The 12,702-nt window shown below is 47.0% G+C and overlaps 1 protein-coding gene across 2 annotated transcripts; it reads right to left on the bottom strand.

Annotated features, from left to right (window-relative positions):
- Window positions 1–798: 798 nt before the first annotated feature.
- Window positions 799–5,707, bottom strand: Igfbp6 (insulin like growth factor binding protein 6). 2 transcript variants are annotated; one of them, XM_005006452.4, is made up of 4 exons: window positions 4,586–5,707; window positions 1,951–2,117; window positions 1,730–1,849; window positions 799–1,133 (listed from the first exon to the last, which is right to left on the bottom strand). In XM_005006452.4, exons 1-4 carry the CDS (start codon window positions 4,917–4,919, stop codon window positions 1,011–1,013), a joined length of 744 nt encoding a protein of 247 aa, XP_005006509.1. In that variant the 5' UTR covers window positions 4,920–5,707; the 3' UTR covers window positions 799–1,010. The 2 variants fall into 2 exon arrangements, with proteins under 2 accessions (XP_005006509.1, XP_003476314.1); XM_003476266.5 differs by having other exon boundaries at window positions 1,978–2,117; window positions 4,586–5,685.
- Between the last annotated feature and the right edge of the window lie 6,995 nt (window positions 5,708–12,702).

Genomic DNA, 12,702 nt, shown 5'->3' with positions numbered 1-12,702 from the left:
CTGCACCCTAAGGGCCAGGGATGAGGGTGTCATTGTGTTCAGCTGCCTGAGATGGAGTATGTGATACAACCATGGGGACGGGGTGTGTGATACACGAGAAATAATATTCTGATGGGTGTGGCACTCATAACTTGAGTATCTTCAGGGCCCATGAACATCTGCCTTACCCTGCAGCTGCCTGGGTTAGTATGAGGTGGAAAGGAGGCCAAATAAAAACCATGGGAGGAGAGCTGGATGTTGTTACATATGGAAGAACTAGGCTCAAACCTCATGATTTCAGGCAAGGGACCCAAACTTAAGCTTCCTCTAAAAAGTGTGGGCAAAATCTTCCCTTTCACCAAGTTCTTATCAGCACAAAATATGGTAGTCTGGGTAAATCACACTGTCTGGGGCCTGGCCCATTGGATGAGCTTAGTAAATGACACTCTCCTTCCTTTTCCACAGGAAGTAACAGACACAAGTGTTTTGAGAGTTCCTCTTTGCTGAGTTTCTGCTGGGGCTTAACTATTAATCCTCCTTCTCCCTTATGTCCAAAGACCAATGTGGTAAAGAAGGTCACAACCTCTGAGGGAGGCCATGGTCTCTGTCTTCCCCCACCCAGTGTATGGCTGGGTGACATCTGAGGGTACAGTGCCTGTGTCTCCGTCTGGGTCTCCACTGTGTTCTGTATTCAGAGTGCAGTGGGAGGGCCTGAAGGTAACTGTCTAGGGAGAGACAATTCTCTCTGCATATACTGCCATGGGGGCAGAGAAACTGCCCAGGCTCCAGAACTGTGAGAGGTAGACAGAGAGACATAGGCCAGAGACCCCCACACAGCTTTATTAACACCTCAAGCTGACACCAGCAATTTTTTCAACTAGATGTGTAAGGGGCCAGGAATGAGGGGGACAATAGGACAGAGCCTGAAGGTAATCATGAGGCCCAGAGCCCCCAAGTTATTTATCACCCAACCAGTAACACTAGGGCAAAGCCTCATGCTCCTATTGGTGGTTCCACAGCCCCACTCCCTGTCAGCCACTGCTTCCTGCCGGGCAGTGTGAGCTTCTGTCACCTTCTGCAGATCCTGGCAGGGGCTGCCCCATTCGATCCACACACCAGCAGGGACCCCGGCGCTGCCTCTGTGAAGATCGACACTGGTGGGAGAGCACATAGATCAGGAGTGAGGCCCAGGCTTCCAGCAGAGAAGATGGAAGAGGACTCTGAGGCCTGAAAGTTCCCTTAGAATAGCATCTTGCATCTCCCTCTTCACCTGCTCAGAGTAGTAGTTTTCAGTGTAGTTCTCAAATCAACAGCACCAGCTCACACTAGAGACTGTATTACTCATCTTTTTTTTTTTTAGTTGGTACCAGGGATTGAACTCAAGGCTGCGTGCTTGCAAGGCAGGCGCTTATGCTGCTGGCTAAATCCCCAGCCCCTTATGCAAATCCTCAGGCTTACCCAGACCTATTAAGTCAGAAACTGCAGGTAGGGGAGGCTCAGCCATGTGCCATCCATGTGTTCACAAACCCTCGATGGGATTCTGAGGCTTTGGGTTCGAGAGCCAAGGAAAGGCCATTCTTCAGGGACTTTAAATCCTCTACTACAATTTTTGAGTGGTTATTCTTTATATTTGTGTGGGTTCTAACATAGGAAGATGCAGAAATGGAGGGCAAGTGTCTTTATGCGACTCTGTGAGCACCTTTCTCCACTGGCTGGCAGGCCCTTGTATTAGGGAAAAGAGTCATCTTACCTGCCGCTTCCGGTAGAAGCCTCTATGGTCACAATTAGGCACATACAGGGTCTGAGACCCTCGGAAGATCTCAGTCTGGAGTTGCTGCAGCACCGAGTCCAGGTGTTTGCGGCAGGGACCCTGGAGGAGGAAGAGTTGCAGTTCAGAACTCCACCAGCCAGGGTTCCAGGACTGGCCCTGAAGACCTCGCCAAGCCCCTGGAAGGCCGAGGGTGTCCCAACCTTCTCTCCCTCCAGCCCCAAATGCACCATTTCAGTGTCTTGGACAGCCCCAGAATTCGGCTTGGAGGGAGTGGTAGAAGTTCCTGGATTCTTGCGTTGGTCTCTGCGGTTCACATCTTGGGGGCGAGTGGCACTTCCGTGGGGTTTATTCTCCTTCAGAGTCTCCTCTATGGCCACAGGAGGGATGGGAGAAGAGTTCAGAAATCAGCCAGGTGCCAAAGACCAGTGCCACATGGAGGAAAGTCTTGCCTACCCCAACCCACTGCAGTTGGAACAATCGAGGGCTTCATATGGATTAGGAAAAAATGGATGGTTTAGAGCCTGACTTCTCTGGTACCTTATCCTGGCTGAAACTTCTTTATCTGAAAAATAGTTAAATTACTTTTCCTGACAGTACTCCCCAGAGTAATTTTAATTCTTATAAGGGGGGAGTATTTTGCTTTTAGGGTTTTGCTTTTTGGTGTTTTGTTTTGTGACAAGGTCTTGTTCTGTAGTCCAGGCTGTCCTTGAACTCACTATGTAGCCCAGGCTGGCCTTGAACTCACAGCAATTCTCCTGCCTCACCCTCCTGAGTGCTGGGATTAAAGGTGTGTACCATCACACTTGGCATGAAGGGAAGTATTTTGAAAAATAAAAATTGATTCATTTCTTTGAGTACCCCCACTCTGCCCTTGAGTATATCTGATATCTACCTCTAATAAATCTTTTTTGAGGGGTGTTTTTTGAGGCAGGGTTTCACTATATGGTTAAAAGCTGGCCTTGAACTCATTTTGTAGCCAGGCTGGCCTCAAACTTGCAGCAATCCTCCTGCCTCAATTTCCCAAGTACTGGGATTACAGGTGTGCGCCACCACATCTGGCCTTTAATAAATTCTTTTCAAGCCTTTAAAAAAAAGGAAAAGAAAGAAAGGAAGTAAAGAGGTAAGAAAGAAAAGAAAGGAAGAGAAAAGAAAGAAAAAGGAAGAAAGAGAAAAAAGAAAGAAAGAAAGAAGAAAAATAAAATTTGATAGAGAAAAACTGCAAACTGGTTATTTGGAGGCTCTGGATTTAGTGTAGAAAGAACTGGCTGTCCCACCAGTGGCCAGAAGAGGGTGCACCAAGCCAGGGAGATGAGGCAGAGGCAGACCACAAAAGGATGTAGGAGAAGGTCAACAGGGACCCCAGTGGAATGTGTGTCCTAGCTATGACCTTGCTGTGACTCAGCCCACCCCTCCCAGGCCTGAGATACAGTTACTTTTGGGTCACTGCAGTGGGGACCTCTCTCTTTTAGTCCCTTGTGGCTCAGACCAGTTCAACATCAGAGGTCTCAGGCAGGGGCATCTGGTTTCAGCCCTTAACCAGCCCTTAACCAGGATAGGCTGAAGCAGGATGCAGAGGTTCTGGGCATGAGAGGTTCTCAATGGTGCAGGTTGCTCCTGGTTCTGGAGAGAATTGGGTGGGTGGGATTGGAGGGACTGGGAAGAGGTAAGAAAATAGGGGTTAGGATAAGGCAGGGAGAGGAGCATGTACTGTCTGGAATTTGCCTACCCATATATATTTTTTGAGACAGGGTCTTACTATGTAGTTCAGGCTGGCCTTGAACTCACTATGTAACCAAGGTTGGTCTCAGACTTGTGTGAGTGATCCCCTGCCTCAGCCTCCTAAATGCTGGGATTACAGGCATGTATCATGCCCAGATTTGCTCAGACTGTAGAATTAGATATTAGAACCCCTGAAGGGACTTTCGCACACTTCATGCTCAGAAAGCTGGGATCCTTTGCCCTCTACTGGAAACCCAAGGGCAGGTTCCTCTGCAGTCCTAACCCTAAATCTTTCCCTCAGAGGACCCGCCTCACCTCACATCTTTCCCCTCATTCCCAGCATTTAGCATCCAATCATGACCACACTCCAAACTGTCTTCTCCTGCTCACTCATTACCCATTCTAAGGATTCCGATAAACATGGATTCAGGCTCTTGGGACTAAGGTTGTTCTCATCCCTCTCAGGACAGAAATCAGGAGCTCAGGTGCCTCTGCCGTGCGTTGGTTTGCATTTCCTGCCCCTTCCCATCTCTCGTTGCCACCCATCTTCAGCGTGCTGACTCATTTCTGTGATTCAGCCTCCCATTCTTCTTTAAATCATAAACCAGATTTGGCCTGTTCCCTCTTTTCCACACCACCCCCGGGTTTCTGGAGCCCACTCCTAATCTCAGTCTAGTCTGGCTCCTCCGGCATCTTCTCTTTTGATCACAGGCTCCCGCGCTTTCTACAGTGGCATTAAAAGAAGACACTTCTCAGCATGGACAGAACTGGAGAGTCTGGGATCCTCTTCCCTTCTCCAGGTGAAAACGGTTCTCTCTCTTTGGCTTAAGAGGCCAGGACACTCGTAAACCCCTACAACCCCCTCCAGCCCTTTTCCCTCATAGGAAGACAAAAAGGGAACCAAAACGAAGTTAGGATCCCCAGATCTCTTGCTTCATCTCCAAATCCCCTAGCCACACCCTAGCCTTGTTCCCTAGTCCTGTGTTTGCCGCTGCTCCCCAGAAGTTACCCACTTCCCCAGGGCTGCTCACCTCCGGGTTTAGGGACCCAGCAGGGACAGCTGCTGGGCTCACAGGGGCGGGGCGGGCCGGGGGCGGGGGCGGGGTGCGGACTCACCGGTGGGCGCTCGGGCCGGGCGACAGCGGCCTCGGCCCATTAGCAGCGCCCGCAAAGGCTCCTCCTGGCCTTCGGGCGGCCGGCATTGCAGTCCTGGGGCGCAGAACGGGGTGTAGACCCCGCATTGCTGCCCTTCTCTCCTCTCACAGCCCTTGGCTTCTGCACAACTCTCTGCTGGAGGCGGTGCCCCATCCTCCTCCTCCACGCAGCCCTCCTGACAGCCCGCCTGCACCCCCTGCCCACAGCCTGGGCACCGTGCCAAGGCGCCTCCTGGACAGGCAGCGAGCAGCAGAGTTACCAGCAGCAGTGGCGGCAGCAGCCCGTCGTGGGTCATAGTCAGGAGTTTTGCCCCGTTCACTCCTTGCAGAGCAACCCTAGCGCAGCTGCTGCCTGCTGCCGCCCCTCTGTCTTAAGTAGCCGCGGGTCAGGGGCTGGGCCCTTTAAGAGCCAGGTGAAGGGGGAGGGGGGAGAAGGCTGAGGCATTCCCTAAACTGGGTGGGACCAGAGAGTCCCCCACACCACCACCTGGGTCCTCCCCACTTTCCTCTTCCCACTCCTTTCCAGTTTCTGTTTATTTCCCAAATTGCTCTGATTTTTCTTGCTTTGTCCTGGGAATCTCGCCCAGAATTTGGGAGCTGTACAGCTGGCTGGAGGGACCAGAGGGTGGGGGAGGCAGGGGGAGAGAAAGACGCGAGCAAGTGGAAGGGTAGACTTGCGACCCAGTTAGGAGAGTGAGGGGTGGGAAGTGCGCAGTTGGGGGCCCACGGTGAACTGAGAAGGGATGCAGGCCTCCTCGAGGCATGTGGACAGGGGTAGAGACCAGGGAGATGGGGGAAAGCGGGCAGGAGAGGAGAGCAAGAGCAAAACTGGGCAAGGGACTGGAGAAAGTGGCCTAAAGTGGATCTGTAGAGACCCACTGTACCTTCAGACTGGGGTGCAAGGGGCTGGGGAGCCAGGGGTGAAATGAGGCCAGGGTGCAAGGAAGACACCTTGCATAAACCCAGGCGTGGTGGGAGGTCAGTCTGGAAGGGTTGGCAGAGAGGCTGCAGGCACGGAGGCTATAGCTGGCTCCATATCGGGGGTCAAGGGCAGCCCGGAACGGGCCAGTTGAAACTGTAGGGGTGGGGTGGGCAGAGTCAGAGGAGCCGGATATTCCTCCCTGTGCTGGGTGCTCTTGGGCAGGACGGGAGAGCGGACCGCACCCTCACCTCTGTCCTTCGGGTCAGCCTGTCCCTCCGTTCTCCTTTCCCCAAGACTGTTCCCTCTCAATCGCCCAGTGGGGTTTCTAGATTCCTCAGGCTGTGCTTTGCCCAGGGGACTCAGAGGAAGGACTGGTCCAAGCCTCCACCCATTTGCCTGCCCTTTTTCCACCATCTCCCTCAGCCGTCCCGACCCACCCTTTCCCAGGCAGTGCCCGCCCATCCCCAGCGCTCCCAGTCTCCAGCCAGCGAGGAAAAGGGACTGTTTCCTTCAGCCACCCACACCCGCCCCGCTCTGGGTTATGCAACAGCCCTCTCATTCTTTCCTAAAACAAGGGTTCTGGGCAGTGACTAAGTTTAAATTCTGGGCCCCCAAGCAAGAATGTCAGCAAGGACTTCCTGAACTTTTAGGCAAATACAAAATAAAAAGAGCCTCTGCGTCCTCACCCCCACCTCAGTATCTGCTTTTTTGTTTGACCTGAGACTGGATGCAGAGAGGGAAGAAAGGGTGAGCAGCAGCTTCCTTCCACCAGTGTTGTGCGGCCTGCTGCTCCAAGTTCTGATTCCCAGATGGGGAGCTTGGTTCCTGCCCTCAACTCCCTTTTTTTTTTTTTTTTTTTTTTTTGCCCCACACTGGTTCCAGCTAGTATCTTTCCCCTAGATTTCAGCCTGTTGCACCTGAATGAGATGGAAAAGCCTTTGGGAAATTGAAGGGGGAAGAGACAGCTCCTCACAGAGTCTCAGTATGTCTTCTGCGTTCCTCCACGGTGGGCCATGTTACAAAGAAAACCCAACACTAGATAGCCTCTAATATCTACCTCTCCGTTCTCTCCTCAATCCCCAGGTTCCCCCTTGCGATTGTCCCTCTTTGTTATCTAAGCTATGGGACAATCCCAGACATGCCCCAGCCCAGCACTGCACTTCCCCTGCTCCCCATTCCTCATGTATAAATGACTAAGACCCCTCAGTGCTGGGGATCAAACCCATGCATCTTCTCTCCTCACAGACTAGGACTCTTGAACTCTGTTTTTCTTCCCTTTGGGATGTCTTAGCACCCAGCACAGAAATCTGAAGCACATGCTGGGTACCCCAGGTTGGGGTATGGGTCTGGTCTATATATGAAGTGTTTGTTGAGAAGCTTCTGCTGAGGAAAGACTGAACAGCGTGGGCTATATTACTTGTTTGTTCATAAATAAACTCGGCCAGGACTTCTTCCACCTGCTGTATCCTATAACCTGATACCCTGATGCTCTGCACCCCTCAGTACCTTCAAATCCATGGCATCCTTAGCCATGACTTCCTTTTGAGAATAAAGGTAGGGGGATTGGCCTGCCTGGACCATTTTCAGTCCAAAGTTGGACAAGAGGGCTACATAAAAGAATAGGAAACATGTTACTCCTATTCTGTTGCAGGACACTCAGTGTCAAGAAGAATTACGTGGTGCAGTCCACAGATAGAAAGACCCAGAGAGAAAGAACAATGAGCACATGATGACCTAGGCCCTGAGTCTGGTGTGAGCCTGAAGGGAACTAAGTATTATAACTCTAGCTGATCTCTAGTCTGTTTTGTGGTTGTTGTTTTTTGTTTTTTTCCTGAGACAGTGTCTCACTAGGTAGTCCAAGGCTGATCTAGAACTCACAGCAATCCTACTGCCCAGCCCCCAAAGTGCTGGAATTGTAGGTGTGTGCCATCTTGCCTGGCTTTCAACCTGTTTTCTGCCATCTGTGCCCCCATACCCTCCAAACTGGTTCTGTGGAAGTGCAGATCTATATAATGAGACCCTATCTCAAAAAAGACAAAAAATAAATAAAATAAAATTTTGTTTACCTTTTTTGTGTCTTATATTTCCAGTTAGATTGTAAGTGATTTTTTTTTTTTCTTTTTTGAAACAGTCTTGCTTTGCAGTTCAGATTGGCCTTGAGCTCCCTCTGTAGCCCAGGCTGGTCTTGAACTTGCAATGATCCTCCTGTGTCAGCCTCCTGAGTGCTGGGATTACAGGTCTGCATCAACACATCTGGCTGGATTATAAGTGGTTAAGAATGTACTCCCCAACTTTATCTCTGGGGACCCAGCTTCCAGGCCATGTAAGAAGTCTGGAACTGCCACAAGTAAATATTAGCATTTTGAGGTAAGAACCAAGGCAGTCCTGAGGGAATCGAGAGGTAAAGGGACATTGGGACTCTTTTAGAGGATCCATCATTGCTCTTGGGACTCTGAGCTGGTCCAGCCGTTCAGTATCTTGGCTGTTTTCTTCCTGCCTTTGCAACAGAGTTAGAGGCCCAGGTGTGGCTAAGGCTCAACAGGAAAGGGAAAACTGCTCCCTGAATAAATCAAAGAGGGCTTTCCAGAAAATAGGGCTTTATAAGAGTTGGGAAAAGAAATGGGGTGCTGAAAAGAAGGGAGAGTAAAGGACAACTTGGCAAGAAGCGTACCTTCATGTAACAGAGAAGAATCTGAAAAGTAGGGGAGTGGGTGCATATGTATGTGTATGCGTGCGTGTGCACCTGTGTGTGTGCACATTAGTACATGAGCGCTTTCTTAGCTTTCCAGTATCTCCAGGATAATAGAGAAAGGAGGGTGAGGAAGTGAACAGAACATTTTTCTACACTGGGCCAAAGTCAGCCAGATATTTGGGAATCATTGGTGAACAAAAAGCAGCAAACAAGTATCTGGAATTTGTTTATTTTTGTATTTAAATGAGTAAGTTCATATCTAATTGTTCAGTAGATTTACAGAGTACCTATTTATGTAGATTTAGCTGAGAAACACAGACATAAACAGAGGGAATTGTGCTCTCAGAAAACTTAGTGCTAATATGTCTATCCAGCACACATTTTAAAAAATTAAATTTATTTTTAATTGATGCATAAGGATACAAAAAATACCTAATAGGGTACCATGTAATGTTTTAATACATGGGCAAATTATGTAATTAGGCTAAAGATATCTCCTCAAATACTTATCACTTATGTATGGCAAAACATTCAAAATCCTTAGCTTTTTGAGGTATACACTACCCAAACTATACTCATTAACACACAAACATGTACAAAAACCAGCTGACAGCACTGGGGATGTAGTTTAGCAGTGGAGTGCTTACCTGTCTCGTGCAAGACCTGGGTTTGATCCCGAGCACAACAACGACAGTGAAAAGCAAGCATTAGACAAAATGCAATTAGGAATATTATACAAGATAACCTGTCCGTGTTCTTCAAGAAAAACAAAACAAAACAAAACAAAAAAAACCTGTTCTCCAAGGAGGAGACTGAGGAGATTTAAGTAACTGTAATGTGGGATCCTGGATAAGAAAAAGGACTTTAGTTGAAAAAATTGTGACATTTGAATAAGGTGGGTGAATTATTACACTAACAGTACTGCATGTGGTAATATAATAACACATGCATGTATGTATGTGTATATGTTTTTAGTAGTACTGGAGATTGAATTTAGGGCCTTCACACTGATTTACATCCTCAGTTCAGTTTTATTTTTCCTTTTTTCTTTGGTCCTGGAGATTGAACTTACAACCTCACACTCACCAGGCAGGCACTTATGCCATTGAGCTAAACTCCCGGCTCTTCTTTCTTTTCCTGTCTTCTTTCTTTTTCTTTCTTTCTTTCTTTCTTTCTTTCTTTCTTTCTTTCTTTCTTTCTTTCTTTCTTTCTTTTTTTCCTTCCTTCCTTCCTTCCTTTCTTCTTTCTTTCTTTCTTTCTTTCTTTCTTTCTTTCTTTCTGAGACAGGGTTTTGCAAGTAGTGCAGGCTGACCTCGAACTCACAGAAATATTCCTGCCTCAGTTTCCTGTGTGCTGAGATTCTGTGTGTGCTACCACACCTGGCCTCATTTTACTTTTCTTTCTGAGACAGGGTCTGACTAGATCACTGCTGGCCTGGGCTCGCACTTGGAATTTTCCTATCTCAGCTTCCCAGAATCCTGAGATTACAAGATTTCACTACTATGCCTGGTTCACATCCTGGTTTTAAATGATTACACTGTGGTTGTGTAACTTGTTGATATTAGGCGACATCCGTTGTGGGTATATGCAACTCCATGTACTATTTTTGCAAGTCTCAAAATGTTTCAAAGTAGGGCCTGGGACTGGCACAAGTGCCTGCCTGGCAAGCACAAGGTACTGAGTTCAAGTCCTGATACCAAAAAACATGTTAGAATTCTATTTCAAAGATGTTTCAAAGTAAAAAAATAAAAATAAAAAGGTATTATATACTTAAATGAAAACCTAAAACACAAAAATTGTAGAAGAAAACAAAGAACAATATCTTGAAAAATATCTTAGTGGCTTTGGGCTAGACAACCATTCTCTTTCTCCATTTCTTTCTTTCTCTTTTTTTGTTGAGCAAACCATGTATCTACCATGTAACCCAGCAATTTGCTCCTAGATAGGTACCCAAGAGAAAATGGAACATATGTTGCACTATAGTTTGCAAAAGTGCCCCTCTAAAGGCTCACAGAGTAAAGACTATCCCCAGCCTGTGGGAAAATGAGACCTTAAAAAGGTAGAGCCTCATTGGAAGCCTGGTCCCATGAGTGCAGGTTGGATGAAGAGATACTGAGATACTGAGGAGGCCGCCTCTGCTGCAGGCTCCTATCATGATGGATGGTGCTACCACAGGCCCAAAGCAATGGGGACAACTGAGGATGGACTGAAACCTTCAGAACTGTGAGTTGAAATAAGCCTTTCCTCTTTTTAGATACATAATGGGGTACCATGTAATGTTTTGTTACAGTATCTGTTGTAGTCAGGGGTTCTACACAGAGAACAACTAGGATTAGGACATGGAGTTTATAATATTTTTATAACGGTCACTGGAAGTTAACACAGGAGATGCAGGAAATCTATCAGCAACACCAAAGACATAGATTATTTAGTCTAGAGCCTAAACCCCACGGCAATGTCCCATATGAGTCCAGATAAAAACCCAAAGCTCAGGACAATGCCTCCCACGAGTCCAACTGGAGTCCAGAGCCCACAAGAAGGACTCATGCCAGTCTCTTTTACGGATCCGTGCTGGGAAGACCCAAGTGTCAGTGGTGGAAGCCAGAAAGTCTATGCCAGCAGGATGAAGGAGCTGTGCTAGTGGGATGAGGGTTCTACGCTGGAGCCGAGAAGTCACACTCACAACAAAGACCAGGGCTATCCTGAAAGGCACCACCAAGAAGCAATGCTCGATGTGAGGACCAAAGCTTCTCCAGAACAAACAGCTCAGACAGCAACTTGTAGGAGAACCCACAATGCCTCCTTAATGCCTCAACCCTCTCAAAACTTCTCTTCTTCTCCACCTATTTATCCTGGCAACTTTCCTCAGGTGGAGTATCTTCTCTCAGTGCATGCTGATGTAATCCAGCTGGCGTTAAGTTGACCACCAGTTCTCAAACCATAACAGTATCTAAGAGCTGACTAATACCTGTCCATACTAAGACTTGTACATGAATATTCAGAGTATCTTTATTTTTAATAGCCAAAATTGGAAACAACTAAATGTTCATCAGCAGATGAATGGATAAACTATGATATATCCAAAATGGCATGCTATTCTGCAATAAAAAGGAATAAATTATTGGTATAAGCAACAACATGGGTGAGTCTCAAGATAATTACACCAAATAAAAGAAGACACCCCATGCAAAATAGCATTTCCCATATGATCCAGCTCATGCAAAATTTTAGAAAATACAAATGAAGTGGGATATGGTGGTACATACCTGTAATCTGTAATCCCAGCACTATGAGAGGCTAGACAAGAGGATCACAAGCACAAGCCCCCAACCTGAGCAATTTAACAACACTTAGACCCTATCTCTAAATAAAAAACAAAAAAGAGCTAGAGATGTAGTTTGTTACTAAGGCCCTAGGTTCAATCTCCAATAAGACACACACACACACACACACACACACACACACACACACACTCGCAATCTAAACTAGTATTAAAAAAGCAGTTGTGGGATGAGAGAATGAAAGGGAGGGATTATAAGGACCATGAGGAGACTTTCAGGACTGATGACATAAATGATTGTGACTATACTTTCATGGGTATTCACATAGCAGTTGTATTCCTTGAGTATGTATAGGTCTTATCCCATAAACTATTTAATCATTGGATTTCATACAGCTTGGGAAAAAAATAAAAAAATAAACTATTTAATCAAATGCACAGAGATGCCAAACACAAATTACCAATAGGTCCTGAGTATGCCAATGGACAGAGAATTCACAAGGGTCAGTCTCACTCCTGAAAATCCAAAACAAGGAAATCCTGAGTAGATTATCAACACTACTTTGTGGGATGGGTGATTCTAGCAGCTATTCAGGCCAGTTTCTCTCCAGTTTCGTTTCAGAAGACTACAGCTGAGACTTGAGGCTTGAGGTGTTTTCATAACTCAGGAAGAGGAGTGGAAGAAAAACAGTGAAGGACCTAGGACCCAGCGCCTGGGTTGGGCTGGGGGTGAGCTATTTAAAACTGTATAATGCAAAAGAAAAAAACAAAAAAAAAAAGAAAAAAAAACTGTATAATGCTGGATGTGGTGGTGCATACCTGTAATCCCTGGACTCAGGGAGCCGAGGCAGAAAAATTGCTACAAAACCAGCCTGGGCTATATAGCAACTTCAAGGCCAGCTCTACATAGGAAGACCAAACCCTGTCTCAAAACAAAAACAAACAAAAACATTGTGATACTAGGGATTGAACCCAGAATTCTGGCACCAAGTTACATCCCCAGCTTTTTTGTTTTTTAGTCTGAAGCAGGGTCTGAATAAATTGCCAGTCTGGGTTCAAATTTGCAGTGTTTCTCCCTCAGCCTCCAAGAGTGCTGTGATTCAGGTGTACACCACTATGCCTGACTACTTTAATAATTCTTTCCTCCTCCTCCCCTTTCTTCTTCTTCTTCTTCTTCTTCTTCTT

Source organism: Cavia porcellus, unplaced genomic scaffold (assembly GCF_034190915.1).
Source record: "Cavia porcellus strain 051 isolate PalLab524CR breed Dunkin Hartley unplaced genomic scaffold, mCavPor4.1 scaffold_8, whole genome shotgun sequence".
NCBI classification, from domain to species: Eukaryota; Metazoa; Chordata; class Mammalia; order Rodentia; family Caviidae; genus Cavia; species Cavia porcellus.
Note: the sequence above shows the minus strand (reverse complement) of the source record. Positions and strands in the feature narration are given on the sequence as shown.

Excerpts from the sequence above, each read along its gene's own strand:
- Igfbp6 (XM_005006452.4), bottom strand. The coding sequence starts at position 4,919 with ATGACCCACGACGGGCTGCTGCCGCCACTGCTGCTGGTAACTCTGCTG. Across the intron at positions 2,118-4,585 it reads CCCGGCCCGAGCGCCCACCG|AGGAGACTCTGAAGGAGAAT; the intron begins GTGAGTCCGCAC and ends CTGTGGCCATAG. Across the intron at positions 1,850-1,950 it reads TGGGGCTGGAGGGAGAGAAG|GGTCCCTGCCGCAAACACCT; the intron begins GTTGGGACACCC and ends TTCCTCCTCCAG.